The 20,501-nt window shown below is 40.9% G+C and overlaps 1 protein-coding gene and 1 long non-coding RNA gene across 2 annotated transcripts; one reads left to right on the top strand and one right to left on the bottom strand.

Annotated features, from left to right (window-relative positions):
* Positions 1-951: 951 nt before the first annotated feature.
* LOC308375459 lies at positions 952-2,525 on the bottom strand. The gene is made up of 2 exons (XR_013968895.1): positions 1,725-2,525; positions 952-1,562 (listed from the first exon to the last, which is right to left on the bottom strand). It is a non-coding gene; the product is annotated as an uncharacterized lncRNA (long non-coding RNA).
* A 14,932-nt stretch (positions 2,526-17,457) lies between these two features.
* On the top strand, positions 17,458-20,170 carry rergla (RERG/RAS-like a; the record flags this gene model as incomplete). The annotated part of the gene is made up of 5 exons (XM_080851796.1): positions 17,458-17,509; positions 17,621-17,677; positions 18,256-18,329; positions 19,101-19,249; positions 19,885-20,170. 5 exons carry the CDS (start codon positions 17,458-17,460, stop codon positions 20,168-20,170), a joined length of 618 nt encoding a protein of 205 aa, XP_080707922.1.
* Positions 20,171-20,501: the final 331 nt, after the last annotated feature.

Raw genomic sequence — 20,501 nt, 5'->3', positions numbered from 1 at the left:
CTGCAGACAGCAACCTGTGAAAACGCTTTACCGTCATAAAAGGGTAAACATTTGAGACCACACCTTCTCTTTAGGATGTGTGAAAAGGTGGTGTCTCCGTGTCTCCGTTTCTCCGAGACAGAAACCATGTGGTGAATTCAACAAGGTCCTTTGTTATTCTGATTAACCTCGTGGGGCAGAGCTATAGGGTGTATGTGAATTTGTACTTAAAATTAAACGACCGGCTGGTCTTATTTGGCCAAATAAGGTTCTCGATACTAGGGCCAGGAGCCCATGCAGGATTCATTGCAGAAATGCGTGCGTAACCGGCATTAAATATGTAGGCCTACGTGCATGATAAATACTGTGTTCGTTAGGACTTAACATCTTCTATACAGGTACATAGAATAACAATTAGTATACCAAAGTTATCTTCTACCTCCGGAATTGAGGACTCAGTCGAGTCGAATGTATATAACCTTATTGTGAGGAGTGCTTTCATCGTGTCTTATTTCTACAAAAGAAACGTTTAAGCCTTTAAGATAAGTCAGCCTGAACTACCCACTTAAGTCCTTACCACCATAAACATATATGCATGTAGGCTATATCTATGTTTACCTTTTCTCCAACAACACTGTAGCCTACCGATTCTTTGTTCGTTAGCTCCACCAAGCGACGTCTGCGTGTGGCAGTAGCCTAGCCATATAGATATGTTGAAATATGTCTTTGGTAGCCTAGTCGACTCTTTCCTGCTGGTATTAATTTCCACGCATAAACTGCTCAAATGTATTACAGCGTGGGGAAATGTACATTGTATATATTGTCTTTTTGACTCTGGCCAATCAAATTGTTCTCAGGGAAACCTTGTAGACGTTACTAGTGAGTGATTAAGCAGTTCTCATACTCTTACGTTTCACGAAAACCAATAAAATTGACAAAATTCACACCAAGTTATCCATAAAATGACACAGATTCAACGTATAATATATTTTTATTTTCCATTCATCAATCGGTAGGCATCACACATTCAACCAACACACACATTTGCAGTGTTTTCAACGGTATAGTTCTAAATCTGTATAAAGATGACATTCGTAATATTTAAATCCACACACCGTCATAGTAGCCAATATAGTAAATGCCTCCAGTAAGGCCTACATTATTTACTAATAACGGCTTCCGAAATAACGCTGGAAATGGAGGGTGAATTACCAACATGTCGGGTCGTGATGAGGCTCGGATTGCGCTGCTGTGAATCAGCCGTGGTCGGCGGAGCGGGTGACCTGAAAGAGTCTCTCACAACAGTTGCAACCACAGCGAACTCTCCGCAACATGAAACAAGACAGTCATTTAACACCCTTGGTAACTATGTTGACACAATGTTACAAAGATATGACCATAGGCTTATATGGACACGAATCGTTGTTAGAACATGCCACGTATACCTCACGAAAAGACAGGTTTACCTGGTGACCACGGGCGGTGGCCATGGCAGAGCTCAGGTCAGGCTCCCAAGTGCGCAGCTGTTACTGTAGGGTAAAGCGGATAGCTCCCCCTTACGTTTGGACAGCGTCGGTGCATCACTGGGAATAGGAAAACCCGACAATGAAATCACATGGCAAAAAAAACGTGTCATATACTTCAACATATAGGCACGGAGGCCAAAGGCCTTAAGTTCTTCGCTCTTCAACAGATAGCAAATACATTTCAACCCTCTACATAGAATGTAGGAACATGATACTAACATTGCACTTTCTGTCTTTGGCCAGTGCTCACTGTCAACGCCAGCCGGCCGAGAAGGCCTACACGTCCAGGTCGGGCCTGTTCAGCACTCTTGGCAGAACGTCAGCATCGGGTATCAGATTTCGTTCCAAAATACAACGTTGTCGAAATCTCTCTGTAGAAAGTCTAGAGTCGTTTCGAAGGCAGGCTGTGGTGATTGCGCATGAAACGGAACGTGTGTTCCGTCGTCCAAACGAAAGTAGCGCTCTGTGAAATATGATTCAGACGATGAATTCTCCTGCTTTGACCAATCGTCACACATATCTTCATACACGCGATCCATGATGTACTGTGTCGTATTTCTTGGTGCCATCTGTCCTGAAACTTCAGTTGCCTTGGCCATATCCTTCAAACCGACTGGACAGGGTAGGCCTACATGTTTTGGGCCTAACTGCCTTTTCACGCCATCGTTCAATCGTCGTCCCAACTTCTTGTATGGATGAGTATTCCCTTTTTTTTCACCGAGGTAGCTGCGAACAGTCTTCACATTAAACCTTGCCCGAAAAACGTTCTTGTTTGATTTCAGACAAATCTCTTTTATCGAAGAATGACCGAGCATGCTTTTCTCCTTTCTATATTCCATATCGTCTTTACACATTTCACTTCGAAACTACTTATGGTACAGTGAAAGCGTTGCTGATGTCTCGGATTTACAAACTTCAACTACAAATCACTTGACAAAATCTAGAAACAAACTTAAAAAATGAAATGTGGTGTTTCGAAACAACGACTACCTTCTCTCTAGCGTGCTCTCAATAGCTCCAAGTAACCAACGTGTAACAATCGTTGCAAATCATCGACAAATGTAGCCACACTAACGGAAGTACGTCACGAATGCCAAGAGAACCAACCAATAGCATTTTTACACCATGGTGGTAGGTATGCGCAAATAGAGTTTCTGCTGAATGGACTAGTCCGGTCTTGTTGCTATCTGGCATGAAAAGAGCTTTCTTTGTAACGAATGCACACAAACAAAGACACAATTATGTCACTTATTACCTACTATGGCTCCCTGCAAGTAGACTAAGGCGCCAACAAACAAACTGAGAAAAAAAACGAGAGTGGACAGAGTAGCCTAACTTAAGACCAAACAAAAGAAAGAAAATAAAAAAGAAGTATGTCATGACATGTCTCACTGTTAACATAACAAACTCTAGAGCAGTGTATTGACTCTGCATATTTGTTGAGTTGTTTCTTACAATTGTTTTCAAAAGTATTACATTTGTTAGATGGAACCAGAGCAGCAGAAATGGGAAGAATAGAGTTATATTCATACTTGGAGGTGTGGGTCTTATAAGCACGACTTCCTATATGTTTGGGAGGGGCCTTGAAAGTCTGGATAGATCTTTCAGGACAATAAACCTTCTGTGTAATTTCACCCCCGCAGCTACCACCACTCCACTGCCCAACCTTTTGTCTTCCAAAGGTGTAAATGGCCCCATTTTATTCTAACCCTTCTCAACACAGCAGGCAAACCCAGCCTGTCACCCACGTCTTTACAAGAAGACACTCTTGCTAAACTTTGAAAAACCACATGCATTCCATGACATTGCACCCAACACCCATTCTCTCCCTTCAGTCTTACTTGATTTCCTTTTGTTATCCTTACTCTCACAAGGTTTCCAAAATGACTGTATTTTGTTAAGCACTTCTACATCACATGGATAAAAACTGTCTGCCAACTTAATGCATTCGATTGCATAGTAGTTGGTTGGATAACTGTAACAGACTAATAACTTAACCCTTTTTTAACATGTTGTCCAGTTAAACTGGTATGTGCTGGTGTAAAGGTAATCTGAACACCATGTAAACTTGTAACACTAGATTGTCACACACAAGGTTAAAATATTATCTAATTGAAATTCTAGGTTTATTTACCATAATTGTTTCTTATTTGATAGCTACTATATACCGTAACGATTATAAACGGTTTCATAATTAACTCTAAATTGAACTTTTTGTAAATGTATGGTGTGTCAAACCAGTTATGGAATCTTCTTTGTGTGGTGCTTACAAATACTGAAGATCTCCACTAAGTGGCAGCAGTGGAATATTTGTACAGTAGACTCGAATTATTTCGCTTCACCATTGCTTTAGCTTGGCTGCAGAATAGTCAATTGTGCTGGCTGTAATTTAACTTTAATTGTTGCAGGGAGAGAGAGAAAGAGAGAGAGAGAGAGAGAGAGAGAGAGAGAGAGAGAGAGAGATAGAGATAGAGAGAGACAGAGAACAAAGAAAAGAGAACAAAAGACGCATCGTACATGACAAAGGTTAAAACATGTCAAATCAAAGTTTACTTTTTAAAAATCTTCTTTAATCTATTTTAAATCCTCCAGTCTCAAATTCAGACTGGCCTTATTTATTTGACCGGTCACACATAATGTTCAGTCATTTGTTCTGTCTCTCTCTTTCTCTCTATCACTCTCTTTCTTTTTTTCCTTTCTCTGTTTCTGTCTGTACATAGCCTAGAGATGATTAATTCTTGTTTTGGCAACAGCTGCATGTTTTGCATGCATGTCCTGCACAGAGTGTCTGGATTTTAATTTGCCCTATGACCCCTGTGTGGTATCAGTCTGAGTCACAAGTCTAATAATCTCCCTTGTGCTCCCCCAGGGTGATGTAAAGGGACTGGTCTGCATGATAATGAAGCAATATATTGACAATGCAATGCTGCTTCGTGTAACATCAGGTAGCCTCCAGTCATAAAGCCTGACATATACTTACGTTGTCTGCTGTGTAAATAATGCACATCGTGTATGGCATTTCATATGGGCTTTGCTTGAAAATACATACCTGGTGACATGAAAGACGAATCGATGTTATGTTATTTTATTTTGAGTCATCTTTAGTAATCCTGTCGCTGGTGTTCCTCTTTTGCAAATAAGAATCCATAAAATGCAATAACCCACACTTTACATGATGTCCCTGCTAATCTCCCAGAAATAGAACAGTATAAAACACTCCCACGTCCTCCCAGTGACTGATGATCCTTCTTGTGGTAATTTGCAGCCACTAGTCTTCAACTGGCTGCAGTAAAAGACCTTTGGATTCTTGTGCGTATTACTTGCTTCTCCAACTATTCCTTGGTCTGTATTTCTAGCCCCACATCTGAGTCATTGGGCTGAAGTTTAGTATCATTGGAAAGTTTACTATAATTATTATTATTGGTCTGTTTCGTTGACACTGTTGTCACGTAGATACAGTCTTTACATTGTATCTGCATGCCTAACAAAAACAGTTTGTTTTACTGTTCCTTTCGGGTCATGGAACTTGAACTGTCGTTGAACCTTCTGCTGTATCCATTGGCCTAACGCTTTTTTGGATCTACAGCCTCTGCCCAGAAGAAGTAAGAAATGGAAGTCTTCTAGGACATTTTCAAGTGTCACCTTGTGTTTTCCTATGAAGTTGTCCGTTTTTATTGACGAGTTTCATAACCAGCGTGAAGAGAAAAAAGAGGTGCCTGGCTCAGGCGTTTATGAAACCCAGTCGTGAGGGGCATTTATCCATTCCCTTTTGCCCCCCACCCTTTCTCCGGCATGACAAATCACTGCCTCTTATCAGAACATGGAGCTGCGCACTCTCTCTGAATGCAGTGAGTTACATCCTCAGTTATTCAACAGTCCTAAAGGCCAAAACACGAGGTTTAGAAACTAGAAGGTTTTGGTACATGTTGCTGGTAATGCATGGGTTGTGGGTTGTTCCTTCTTTATATATGGACCCTCTTAACATGTTTTGTAATGCTTCAATACATGAAAGAACACATCATCAAGATGATAATGTGAGTTATGCAATGTTTTGCAACAGCAAAGGCAATGCAAAGATAGCAGTTTCAATGCCTATCATATATGTCCTTGTTTGGTCATTGCACAAAGCTTTTCAACCACATGGGATACATTTCTCATGTCATATGACATGAATGATGCTGGTGTGTGAATGCTATGTTAAGGCCCATTGCCTTCAATAACAGCAAACATTTGTTTCACAGCCGAAGCAGTTACATAAGTGCTGATTGGCCATTTCATCATGGTGTTGCATAGACTTTAGATGATAATCCTTTGAATAAAAAATTGCTTGTTGGGTAACTATGTCAACGACTAGGACATTCAGTGGGTCATTTTGTGTTTATACAGACAAAGAAATAGAGTGAATATTTTAAGACTGCTAATGTTTTCAAGATTTAGCAGCTATTCCTGCAGTCCGCAAAGAAAGACAGATCAAGTCAAGTGCTAACAGGAGAAACTGGCCCAGGAAGTAAATCTCACATCCCGTCTCTGGTGTACCTCCCGACATCCTGTGAGCCTGAGCAGACATGGGAGCTTCCGTCTTCCAGGATTTCCAGGCTATCCCCATAAATCCCACACAGGAACACAGACACAACTTTTTACACAACTAGCGTCTGGATTTGAGAGCCCATCGGTCAGCACTCAATAAATTGTGTGGCACGCACACAGCCAAGTGTAAGGATTTACAAGGATTTATGGTGGCAAGAGGTCCTAAAACCATCACAAGTTATTAAATCTGCATATGATATTCATTTATAACTTTCCCATATAATGTTTTGTGTGTTACAGTTTCAGAAATTAGTCCGAAAAGTGGGGCAAAATATGATTTAGATTTGGAACTGCATGAGTTGATGACAGCTATGACGACCCCAGCAAAAACCTCAAATCATTGGATTTAGTTTGGTTTGGCGGCAGAAAAGACATGGCTTGCTGCTCCTGTATGCTGTCTTTTCTGAATCTCTGCAATGCTGCTACTGAGGTTAATATCATGACAAGATGAGTCTCCATCTATTTGTCCTAAATGAACTCATCAATCATGCTGTTGATAACAGGACAGGCAATCTTTGCTCCTGCCTTGCTGAGTATAAAACTCACTGAGTTTGAGCACCATCCATCAACCACCTAATCATTGGGAAAGAGTGTTGAGGAAGCATTCGTAGCATTGCTGTTTTCAAGCAATGTGATAAGATGTTTGTGATAAAGGTTCAAACAATAGGTTGCTGTAATGCACTCATTAAGCAACAGCTTTTTTGCATTTTACCTCTCACTTTACTTCTTCATATTCACTCTTTTTATATATACATCTGTTTCCTTAATGTGTCTGTAGTACTTATGTTATGTGTAGTACTTAGTGTGTTTCTATGTTTTATAATATGTGAAGTACTTATTGTGAGTGTATGTTTGTGTTTCTTTATGTTTTTATGTTTTTATGTTTAATGTTTACTGTATGCACCCATGCAGCAGCACCAGAGCAAATTTCAGGTAGGCGTATACCTACTTCACAATAAATCTGTTTCTGATTCTGATTCTGATTCTGATTCATAGGGTGTATGTATGGTGTGTTTGTGAAATACAGCCTCCATTCTATTTTTTGAAAACTACACAGAAGAGCATTATGTCCAATAAATAATTTGTGTATTACATAAGATGGCATGAAATTGCATCACAGAACTAAATGCAATACCATACAGGTAACTGAAGCAACCAGTGGATAGTATACCACAAAATATTTTTGCGGATTCAACGCTATCATTTGGAAACATGTATTTCTTTTCAGGGTCCAGATCAAGTCTCCATTTCTGAGACAATGGCTGTTGAATCATCCCAGCAGTTTTAAATAGTATTCATCATTCCCTCTCTGATGGAGATCCGTGTGAAGTCTACAAATTCTATCAACTGTGCTTGTCTGGATGTGACCCAGAGTTAGACAGTGCGGTTACATGTGTCCAGTTTTCGAGCGTTGTCGGGTTTCAATCGAAGATCCATTTCATGTAACTACCCAAATCTAGATTTCCTGTGTCCGACTGAAATCAGATTTACACCCCCAGATAAGTGATTTACTGAATTACGTTGGAAATCAGACAACGTGCGCTTGTAACTTTCGAAACTAGATAACAACTGGAGATGACGTCTTTTCGCATGCTTGAGATCCCGTCCATAGACATATATACATGCATCATATATGTCTATGATATGATAATTGCTGCTATACGTTTACTGTTCTTGTGCTCCCACATCTCATTCACTTTGAAATACTGAAACGAAACGTTGACTGCGACTGTTTTGGACAGAATTCTCGAATTCACTGAACAAATATTTTCATATTACTTTTCCACCACTTGTTAGTCATGTAATCCATTCATATCGATGAGAATCAATCAATACTAATACAACTTTTACTGTGATGTGTTTTTGTTTCATTTCACAACTTATTTACTGTATAATCAACGGTAGCAGATGCCCGCTTGTAAACATTCCACATTTGATTTGAACTGACGCGGCCAAGATCTGGATTTGTCACTGCCATGTACTGTGAGATAATGCAGTTAGCCCCCCTTGGATAGAGAAGCCGGGCTTTAGCCGAAATCGGGTTTATGCCATCATGTAAACGTACTGAGTGACAGCAGCTGTGATCCGACTTTCTCCAGAACCAAAGGACTCGACCAAATGGGTGTAAGAGTGCCGTTTACATGCTGCTTTGTCTCTATACCCAGTAAGACAGTCTTTTTACCCATTTTGAATGGGCCGTACATGTGTTCAGATCGTAGAGCACATTATGCCTTGCTGTCAGCTGATACGGTATGAATGGAAATTAATAGCTGGCAGGAAAAGCTCTTGGGGCACCTTTCTGTGTTAAAGTTCAGTGAAGTTCAGCCTTTGAAATGAATCAACACAGATATTAAACCAGGCATATCAACATTAATGCACAGGGCTGAGATAAAACAACATGGCATGTTGTTCCAGAAAATCCAGCCGCTTCTTGGCACACAAGATACACCTAATTGATGCCTTAAGTGTTAGCATATTTGCAATTCAATTTCATGGGCTTTGCCCTCTGCCACCCACCCACATGCGTGAAAATTAAAATAAGAAAAGAATTGGGAAACTGTGGTTTTAAATTCTAAGCTCTAGGCAAAATCCTGTCTGATTCTTGGATAAGAGACTCATTCTCTGGTCACCACCATCTCTCTAGTACCCATGTGTCAAACTCAAGGCCCGGGGGCCCGAGCCCTTGCCCCACTGTCTGCAGCCTCATCACCTGAAGTCAAAGTTTAGCTTGCGGCCTGTCTCTCTACCCCCCAAAAATGGCCAAACGATAGGTGGACTTTGGAAACAGAGGTTTTCAAGAGAGGTGGGAGGCAGAATATCTGTTTACCGATGTAAAGGGTAAACCTGTTTGAGTCTAGTAGATACAGACATGCCATTCCTCATATCTGACCTAACGTACCTACAAGTGTGGCAAGAAAGGTCACTGATGAAGTGGTAAAATAGAATCAAGAAACTAGGTTCAGAGAAAATGGTCACATGATACGAGTTAGCCGTGTCAACGGTTATCTTATCTACCCTGCTGTGAATAAATCCCCATGCAGTTGGTGGCTTTTATTACACTTATGAGCAGATTGTCAAAGTGAAATCTTGGAGAGGAGGGTTTGCTGTTACAATTTGGGATATAATACCTCTTAAAACCCCTTAAGAGAGATGCATTTGTCATTAATTAAATAGATAAGCCGTCTCTCACAAGCCTGAATTAGAACTTATCTGCCGTACAACATAAGATCTTTTCTGCAAGTGGTTCACCTCACAATTATGACTAGGATGCCCAAATACATCACATTTACACATATACTTTACTAAAAACCAGCGTTCAAAATTGATGGTGGTAACATACTTCTGCTTTACTAACAGGAATTAAACCAGAGGAACAAAATGAACCAAACCGAACCAAACTCTGCTACCTAATATCTGGTTTATATTTATTTCACTATCTCATGCATGTTCCTTGTGTTGCAATCGCATGTTCTTGTGCATGTACTTCCTTGAGTTCTTTGGCCCCTACACGCCCTCATGTTCTTGCTCTTGTTTGGCGACTCCAATTAACCCCTTCTCTGTCTGCTCAGATGTTTGACGCTGTTTTTCCCCCCTTCTACGCCTTGCCTCTTGTTAGTAACACAACCACTCATGAACAGGTCTCCTCCTGCCTCACGTATCGAATTAGTTATATTGAGTGGTGTTCAAGGAACACTCTGTATCCGAAACACTGGGCGATTCCATTCCAAACACTTCGAAAATGGTGAACGATGTACAGTCTTGGAAAGGTGACCATCAATCAGAGTTGAGCTACATCCATTGCCTGCGGGGGCTCTATCCATCTTCTGCGGATACAGCGCTGAAGCCCTGAAAATCAGCCCCCATCTAAGGAATGCTTAAGCACCACAGCAAACAGGAGTGTTATGAAACAAACTTTCCCAGCAGCCGATTGACCTAAAAATACTTAGGACATTAGTGACTAAGTGCTATGGCTATATACTGAAATATCAAACATCAGGACAAAATGTATGGCCATCAGTGTTACTGTGTGTCTATTAATTCCTTTTTCTCGGTTGGACTCTGTCCAGTAAAGCAATTTGAAAATGTGTAATTTTCTTATTTGTGTTTTATGAAGACAGCTGACGTTTATTTTATTTCATGTTATTTTCTCAGCTCTTCTAGATTGGGGAGGTGAAAAACAGCTAGGATTCAGTGCTGAGTTTTTGCCTTTTGTCTCACTGTGAGTTCCCTTTGCATGTTCAGCACCTTTACCCATCTACTTTTGATTTGCGCACTGCTCTACCTCTTCACATATTATGATGATATTTGAATGTGACAGCTGGAGGAACTTGCTCCAGAGAGGAGCCATTTTTGCCATGTGCTCAAAAAAAGAGCTGAATACATAGAATTTCTTAATTGATCATACAGCAAGGTGTCATTATAATATCATCCCCCTGCATGTGAAATTGTGATGTGCAGAAACCCCACGCAGTAGTATTGTTCTTGTGTGTCTGTCTATGACAACTCTGGTGTGTGTTTTTGCTTCGTGTCACCTGCTAGCGTAAACACTGGCTCACCACCCATGGCGCCCCTAGCCAGCTGACCTTTTAGCCAAGGGCAGTAGTGACGCGAGTCTGTCATAAACTACACACTGTGAGACCACCATCAAGCAGCTTCTGGAAGATCAAATGCTGTCTATTTTTTTCTGTGGCCCATTTTTGTCCCATATCTACAAGTGACAGCCCTCAATAAACAAACTCCAGGACAAGAGTGATGTCTCTTTTCATTTAACTGGGACAGGGACGAGCAACTATATTGTATATTGAAGACAGACCTGGGTCAGGGCATATTATATATTGGACTCTGTGCGTGGGGGTTATATTCAAATAAAAATATTTGCATTGAGATTTTTTATTTAGACATAATATGTTGGTAATATTTCTAACCTTCTCTTACAGATTAACATGGGACTATTCATGTATAGCCCTTTACACATAGCAAGTGTTACCATAGAAACCATCTACTCTGCGAGAAAGACTTGTGCAGTCTATGAATTATTCACTTTACTGTTTGACATTTATTTTCTTTCACGTGGAGTTATAGCGATATTAAACTTGTCCAAAGGGCAAAACATAAATATGGCTTTGTGTGGCTCAGGAGCATTTTGAAGATTTAATATTCTGGAAAATGGGGCTCAGTTCCCATGGAAATGTAGTAGAAACATTTTGAAGCCTACATAATCCCTGTTGGACGGAGAATAGGAGAAGAGAGAGAGAAGCAACACATGCCTGTGTGAGATCTATGCATTAGGGATTAATAGTCTAGAAATCAGTCCTTGGGTGGGTAGAGAGTGGGGAGTGGGGGAAAGTTGGGAGTCTTGTTTGGACACTGGCTTGATAAATCTCCCTTAAAAGTAGACCTCGCTGTCAGCTGTGGCCAGGTTTTTTTTTGAGGGATCGCCGGCCCGGTAGGGATGCAGAGTCAGCTGGGGAGAAGATGACGGCCTGTCTTCATGCCGCTCTGCTCTGTGTTTCAGCCTCGGATTCTGGCAGAGTCTCGCTTACCCCTGTCTCTGTTGGTATAACCTTTCCTGGGGATACACATGAAAGAAGGTCAATGTAAGTGGGCCAACCTCTCCATACTGTTCCAATAAACACAACTGGGGCACTTTGGGGAGACAGCGCGCACCTATATTACTGGTGGCCTTTTGTCTAAATTAAAGGGACTAGCATGCCAGTCATCTCTCAATGGATATTACGGTTTTGTTCTCAGCAATTCAGTCGTTGTAAAGTGCTGACGTAGATATTTGCTTCTAGCTTGAGTAATTTCGTGTCTGCATAGGTTCTTTCTTTAGATGGAAGACAGAGAAATGTATAAAAGGGTAGCTGGGCAATTTGTCTTATTAGCTAGTCTAGCCCAAACACTTACAGATGGTGCCAGGATACATCTTTTTAGTTGAATGCTCTTCCATATCAACTTGTCAGTTTTAAGTGCCTAGTCTTAAGGACAGAGAAGGGTAACCTTAGATAACCACAAACACTTGTCTAGAAACAAATTACAGACTACGTGCAATGATGTCAAATGGAGTCCAAGGGGTGAAACAGAGTGCTATTTTAAGATAATACATGGCAATTCTTTACATGGAAAACAAGTTGTGCAAAACACCTAAGTAATTTCACCTTACCACCAGTCCAGAATGCAAAGACAAACTAGGTCACTCTTTATTTTTCGAAGTGTGCTCATAAACTCAGGTTTGACAGTGACCAATGTCTAGCAACACCAAACCAAAACAGCACTGTGTATATAATTATACATTGAGAACTCACTCACAAGCAGCTAACCAACATTTTGGACAAAGGAATACAAGAAGACAACTATACAGTAAAGTAAAACTGCATCATTTATCTGTAAGAATAATCATACTTTCAGATGATTTTATTCTGTATACTCTGAGTATGCTGGCAATATTGCCAGTGGTAGTTTTAAAGCTTGGCCTATCAAAAATATATCAATCCAGACTCAATAACATCCAAATACTCAACCGCTGGGCTAGTGTTATTATGTGCTTCCTAAATAATTCACCTACTTTTCAGAAATATAAATCAAGCAATTTCCCCCCTGGAATGAAACCTGTGCAGACAGAGGGACAAAGCCTGACATTGTAGTGAGATGGCTTTAAGTGTTTTCAAGCAGAGTCCTTTAGCAAAAACTCTCTGAAAAGCGACCTGCTGGCTGCTGTTGTTAGTGCCCATGTGCTCCCCACTCCACCGCTGCTCGTTCGTGTAATGATTAGCCCAAATGTCACCCAGGTGGATTGTCATGCTGCCCATTGTGAGGCGCAATCCTAGGCATCGGACAAACACAAACACAAGCAAAACACAAACACAAGCACATGCACATGCACATGCACATGCACATGCACATGCACGTCCACGTGCACTTACACGTACACGTACACAAAGTGGCAAGAAAATGGTCCCTAATCCTACTTCCCATAGTAATTGGTCTGAGCCATGTGAAATTAGGATAAACCAAGATATTGCAGGACACTTAGAAAACAGAGATAGTGATTTGGTTGCAGACTAGAAGCTTTCAGAGGAAAGGTCTTCAATTCCTCCATAGTGGAATACTGTAATTATCAGGATAGATTTATGAAATCCATTTTGTGTCTTATAGTACTCCATGCAGAACTATATTAGTCGTTTTCCTGATATTTCAGAAATGTCTTATTGTAAACGGTGATAAAAAGGCAAACAATTCAAAATAAATGTATTAAAAGATTTGTGCTTACAACATGTCTCCTCTCAGTATGTGTCTGCTAAATTTTGGTTGATATTATGCCATAAATATTTATGCAGATGACATGAGCCACAGTAGATATCCAATGGACTTGTATCGAGGCAGGCTTGCAAACATGACCTCTATAGACAGTAACTTACTCATCGATTTTATGGGATAATATGCACCATTTATGGCAAATTGTGTGATTGCTACGAGCAACGCAGCCCTAGAGAATTCACCAGGGGAAAGACAAAGGAGCTTGTTCTGTGCTCTGTTGCCTGTCTAAACAAGGACAAAGCTGCTTCCTTGATTAACTTTAACAACGCAAATGTTGTTCTTTAATTTTTAACCTAGCACAAAAACAAAAAAAGATCACTTTTTCATTAATTGTATGGTTTCCAATAGAGAGAGCCCGATTTAGAATGAGTGTCTGTGCTCCAGATGTGCATTGTTTTCTGATATTCTTAGCAGGTTTTGACTTTCTGTGTAAGGATTTAGATTTGTTTATGTTAAATATGTCCACCACCATTTTTCCTGGATTAGAGGAAAAATAGATTTGCTTGCTCCAACAGGAGTGTGTCTTTTGTCTCTGTCTTATCACCTAAAAGTAGGTTAGTATGTTAGACTGTCCTCCAAACATTGTCATAAACTGAATGGTTTTGTCAAAATATTTATTTGAAGAGAGACAATTCCAGTATGTAAGGAAATGACTGTAGTAAAGAAACAGAGTTACATTTGGTCCCGATTGGTCTAACTTCAAGGGCAATGTCCAAGGCAAATGAGAAGTTATTATATAGTTCTCCCTCATAGAGAACTAACTTGTCTCTCTCTAATTGCCATTGCATAAGTACTGTCAGCTGCCACGGCATATGCTATGAAAATCTTTAAAACCTATTTCAGAAACAAATAAAGAATGGCAGTGAGCAAGCATTTGAGTAAGTAAGCAGGCAAGTAAGCTTCAAAAGATACATTAGAGAGCCTTATTGGATGACCTCAGTGGGCGGTCTGCTAATCATAGAATATGTCTAACTGGTGCAGCCAGACAATATTTTAGCTCAGTTTCTCTGGGCTTTTTGTCTGAAAATACTCAGAAATTTGGTGCAGAACACTGGTGCTCGGTTTTGGGGCAAATCAAGAAGGTATGTAGAGGTGTGTAAAGTGTTAATTTTCAAAAGAACAGTTTTGTTGCAATCAAAGAGGTTAGCAGAAATGCCCATAATTGAATCTGTTTCATTAGAGGCAATGTGGATCAAATCATATTTAACTGAAAGCAGAAAGCTGCGTAGGACATTCCTGAAGGAAATTATTTCATGGGTGTCCTACCTGATGGATTCTGTAACTATGCCAAAGTCCAAATTGTTCACCTGAGGATGAAAGTTGCTGAATATAGCAAGTATGTCATATGATTTATCACTGCAGTTTTTTAAGGTGAGTGTAATGTATGGTTGATGAATGGTTTCAAAGAGGAGGAGGCAGTTCAGTATAGGTTCAAATGTGATATTTTGCAGTTACATTGGCCTGCTTGCCCAGTCAATGCACGCCTGCCTGATCAAGTGGCTCATCTGCTGCTATATTTTGTTTCCACAACACTTATCCTTTACAGCTGAGTTTGTTTTCCTGTTAAACAACCCTGAGCCTCTACTAATAGCAGTCACTACACCTTGTTTGCAATAATCCTCTCCGCCGAAGAAAGATTTAATTTGGGAACATCCAGTATCATCTGATGTTGTGAGGCAGACAAACAGTCCTCATATGCTGACCTCGGATGACAGGGAGAGCCTGAAACCAGAGAGCATCCAGCCTGTCTGTGCCGTTCATCAGCCCGGTCCTTTCCTCTTAGCACAGAGACCAATTAGGTTTATTGATCGCAAATGAGGTGGCTAATCTGTGGCCTCTCATGCCCCAAAAAAAGCAGCGTTTGAACTCTGAAATCTAACGTCTATTTGATCTCAAAATGAAAAGCCCTTCTGTGAGCTATTTGGGTGACTGTCCTGATCCACCGTGCCAGTATTTGATGTGAGATTAAAAGGCATGTTTTTTTTACATGATATTAAACATCACTAAAGACAACCAGAAATCTTATAAAAATGGGTGAGTTTCTGGGAAGCGGCTGCAGTCCACCTCTGCTCCCTGCACTGGTCTTGTTGTCCTACTGATTGTTCATAAGTCAAGTTCACATTTTCAGGTGCAACAGAGAAATAAACTGTACCACATGTGGCTCACGCATGTTGATTAATACTGCAGGCAATGGGGAATGAAAGCAATGCACACTGAGTACCAGTCCACATATGGGGCCAGATGGAACGAAAAGCGCAAATGCTCTTGGGAAATAATGGGAAAGGAGTGAAGGAGAGATGGTGTGATTGATATCACCTGCACAAGAGAGGTGGAGAGGGTGGAGAGGGTGGAGGGGGTGGAGGGTGCCGCACAAGAGAGGTGGAGAGGGTGCTGCACCAGCACCTGATGGGGAGCAAAAGTAGACTTACAGAAAATCCTCTTCCAAACCTGTAACTCTTTCCTGATCTTGCAATTAAAAACGGATCAATCCAGCTCAACTGTCCAAAGTTGGGGGGTATGTAGAGCTTCGACACCTGTAGAGGTTATGTAACAGACAGAAGGAAAATATATGTTTATAGCCTCAAGCCAATTAGAGAAGATTTATATGTTAGTGTACTCCATGGTTCCAAAGATGGAGGAGAACAGGGGTGTGTGGGTGGGGGGTGGAGTCACACATTTACTTCAGTTGTACACTGTGTTCAGTAAATGGACAAATGTATTATCAGCCATATACAACAACTAGGAATCATGTCTGTCAAACCGCTAACAAACATAGGCTGCGGTAATAACTATATATTGTAAAATAATATATTGCTATCAGAGAAAGTTACTGTATTCAAATGAAGGGTATATCTGGGCTGTTTAGGGCCTTGTACTAATCTAAAATCTTTTATGTTTCGTGGGAACAATTGCTCTCCCCTCATCATTAAGGGGTAATTTTTACCTTAAAGGGCGAGGAGAAACACATGTGCACGGTTTTGTTTTTGATCTATAACAAAAAAAAAAAAAAAAAAACATTTACTGTTTCCCATCATAATTATACTGCCTTCCAAAAATAGCAGACTATAACAGGAGCAGGAGATTACAATGAAGTGGCGATCAGATTTTCATAATGACCTGGACGAAGATCAAGCTGTATGCATGCCTCTGTCATGCACACAACAAACAACTCTGGCCCAGGCACAAGCAGTTTACATCTTTTGCATCCATGTGTTATATTTTGACTGCAAAATTACTGGGTGCTTGTATCTGATGGAAGAAAATAGCTTTACAGTCATTAAGCTAAATACTGTGGAAGCAAAGAGTTCCCTACAGCATCCTCAGATGAATACATGAAATAGAAGAGGGAAATCTTTCCAAGCACCTTTACACTTTGAATGGGGCAATGTATTGGTAATGCCATTTCACAAACATCAACATATTCAAAATAAATTACTTCTAAAACAGAGTTAGGCTATATGCCTATTTAAAGCACTTTGAGCTGCATTATTTTGCATGAAAGGTGCTATATAAATAAAGTTTTATTATGATTATTTCCTCCATTCGTTGTGGTTTGGAGGTATAAAGAAATGATTTAATTGGCCATTTTAAGTGTATCCCATTAATAGAATCATAACAGACTATGTTGATAATGAGTAGGCTTATAACAAAAGTATTCATGAACAGCTAGTGTAATGTTACATATGAAGTGAACAAGCTGAGCCTTCAATACAAATAGCAAAGCACAGGAACACAGGCTGAGGGAAAAACACTTAAAACACGGAACGCGCAAAGCCCTGGCACTGCCACCTCGTCACAGTGACGACATTAGTCAGCTTCTCTCAGCTCATAAACCCACCCTCAGACCAGCGGACTGTTCTCTTCCTCGCTGACTAGAAAAAGCGCAGCACAAGCAGCACCCACGGGAATTTTCCGAGGTAGATTTTTATCGTCAGTATCAACTCGCGTTCTTTTCTACCATCGGATAGAATCGAAAAATGAGGTCTAAGTAACCACGAAGAACCGCGTCTTCTATATTGTATACATGAGTACGGTGAAGGCTGCGAAGATGAATGACATTAAAGTTGCTGTTCTAGGGAGTGAAGGTGTCGGGAAATCAGGTTGGTTATTGTCTTGTACTGTCTTTTATGATTAACTACATCATATACGCTGCATTCAAATTATGGAGAACATTTCTTTGTAACCCAAAGCAAAACTTGTTCCCACAACAGCTCTCATTGTCAGATTTCTGACTAAGCGATTTATTGGCGAATATGCGTCGACATCAGGTGAGTTCATCATCATAATTTGTCTGATAAACAGCTATTTCCACATGTTCTTGCTTTGCATTAAATTGCTTTGCATTAAACTTAATCCCTGTTTGTCCCTTCGTGTAAACCTAAATGATGTAACCACCATTGGAATTGATGCTGTTGCTGCAGTTCAATCAGAACTTTCCCTGGAAAATTACTAAAAAGAATCGGAAAAAAATTGGGATGGAGTAATTCCTTCCAGCTGGCTGCAAGCATTTAACCAGAACGCTGAGGCTGTAGAATATGAAAATGTGGCACAAAGGATGACTTTTCACCAGTTAAATTCCTTTTCAATTAAAAAATGACCTGATCATGTTTATGGCATAGCATCTCCAGTTCACATAGTGACAGCACATTTGACCACTTTGCTCATGGTGTGTTTACCTGAGAGATTACCACATCTGTGGTATAAGGTAAACAGGTCAGGTTCTCTGCTAACAAACATTTCAAAAGTGACAACCACAAAAGCAGGAGAGACAGTATCCATTAGTTAATCAGATTTGCACAGTGCCAAATATGTTCAACCTAACTCAAATCTATCCTATCTATTTCAGAGTGCATATACAGAAAACGCCTATCCGTTGAAGGAAGACAGCAGAATCTGGAGCTATATGACCCTTGTACTCAGGTATGTAGGGACCGGCTGATAACGAGGCTCTTACAGTTGTACAGTTAGAAACTTACAGTTTCCATTGACAGCAGCATACATCAAATGCAGAGACTGCTTAAACATCCTGTTTATAAAGTGGTCAAATGGCCAAAGCCGAAAGCATGTGTAATCTGTCTCACTTAGTGTATTTAGCCTGGCTGGCTGCCTCTCTGCTTGCCATTATACAATCAAAAGTATAGCCACAATGACTGCATTTTTTCAACTATCCTTCCCCCTCTATGGGTTAGCGTGTCAGGATACACAGGAGAGGACCTGATTGCATGACACGAAGAGCAAATGTAACAGAAAAAAATTAGCTTTTCTTACAAAAGAAGATACATAACAGAGCACATAGAGCAGGCTTGACAGAGACAGTGTAAACAAAAGCACATGATTAGATTGACAAAAGGGCACATGGCTAGGGAAACACAAACAGCAGGGCGGCCAACGGCCTCAAACCAGACAGGAGCTTTGACAGTATTCCATTAACCTCCACGCTATTCTTAGGTTTAATTTCAGCGTTGTATATAAACAAGCTTCACTAAGACCTTCTGACTAAAACATTCCGGAAATGTCATCCATTGACTTCAGTTATACCATTGTGATTATAATGAAGGAATTGAAAGTAAAAATAAAACCCCACAAGTATCCTATCTCTGTTTCTGTGTATCTTTTGTGTCTTTTTTGAAAGTAAGTGTCATAAGTTTTCTTCACTAAGTTGTATCATCTGTGTTCAATTGGTGTCTCAAGCCTTGCGAGGGAAAATCCACTCTCAGCGAGCAAATGCACTGGGCAGACGGTTTCGTGGTGGTCTACGACATCAGCGACCGATCCTCTTTCCTCACGGCCAAAGCTATCCTGCACCTAATCAGGGAGCTTAACTTTGGAGCCACCAAAAGGTATGCATCCAAACACGAGGCTGCCACTGCTCTCCACCCACCCACTGGCACACGATGTGCAGAATTGCGCAGGCTATTTCTGATACCTCATTCACAGTTTTGTTGCGACGTGTTGACGTGTGGGTGTTCTCCTCTCTGCCCAGCATGATTCAGGTCCAGCCTTTTGTTTACATGTCCAACAGAATGTGTGCGCTGGGGGTGGTGTGAGTGGATGCTCACAGCCATCATTGACCATGTAATTACTGTGCCTACTCATGTGTTAGCGATTCAGCTTTGAGAATCTGGAATTAAAACGTTAGAATCAGTGGATGAAAAAAACGATTAAGGTGTAGCCTACTGATGTCCTCTTGGGTAGCCCTACTGGACCTTTTCTGGCTTATGTACATAAAGGAATTGAGGTAATTGATGTTATGCGGCAAATGTAGGCTGTATGCACCCTTTTCGATGTGGTATTCATGATTACTGCATTTCTTAGACCAACGTGTGCATGTAATTATAAATGTGTGATGCTAATCTCAGACTGACCTCTATGTCTATGCTAAGCTCAGACTGACCTCTATGTCTATGCTAAGCTCAGACTGACCTCTACGTCTATGGTAAGCTCAGACTGACCTCTACGTCTGTGGTGTTTTCAGGGAGGCGGATTCAGTGGTGTTCCTGGTGGGCAACAAGCAGGACCTGTGCCATATGCGTGAGGTGGGCAGGGAGGAGGGCCAGCAGCTGGCGGGCGAGATGCGCTGCCTGTTCTATGAGCTGTCTGCCGCCGAGCACTGCCAGGAGGTGGCGCTCATGTTCTCCAAGATGGTGCGCAACACTAGCCTGAACAGCAAGGCGAAGGAGCGTAGGCGGCGCCCCAGCGGCTCCAAGTCCATGGCCAAGCTCATCAATAACGTGTTTGGAAAGCGGCGGAAATCTGTGTGAGAGGTCGGACCGCCAGCAAACAGAGACAGATGCAACCAGCACCCACACTGTTGTTAAATCGATCGTAGTGATTAGTTGTCTGGAAAGTCACATTGGATGCACCACATCAGATGGACATGTAGTACCATGGACTGTTTGTTTCTCATTTCTGAAGCCTAATAATGCAGGCTCTATTACAGGAACACATAATCTAATCTATATTGATAGAACTCGGATGCTGTAACAAGGGCCTTTTCATAGAGCTTGGAAGAAAAACATTGGTGTAGGAAAACATTCCATATTTGTTGTTCTAGGAAAATGGCGCAAAGAATGTGATTTACCCAGTAGCAGC

Source organism: Sprattus sprattus (genome assembly GCF_963457725.1).
Source record: "Sprattus sprattus genome assembly, chromosome: 14".
Lineage (NCBI taxonomy): Eukaryota > Metazoa > Chordata > Actinopteri > Clupeiformes > Clupeidae > Sprattus > Sprattus sprattus.
Note: the sequence above shows the minus strand (reverse complement) of the source record. Positions and strands in the feature narration are given on the sequence as shown.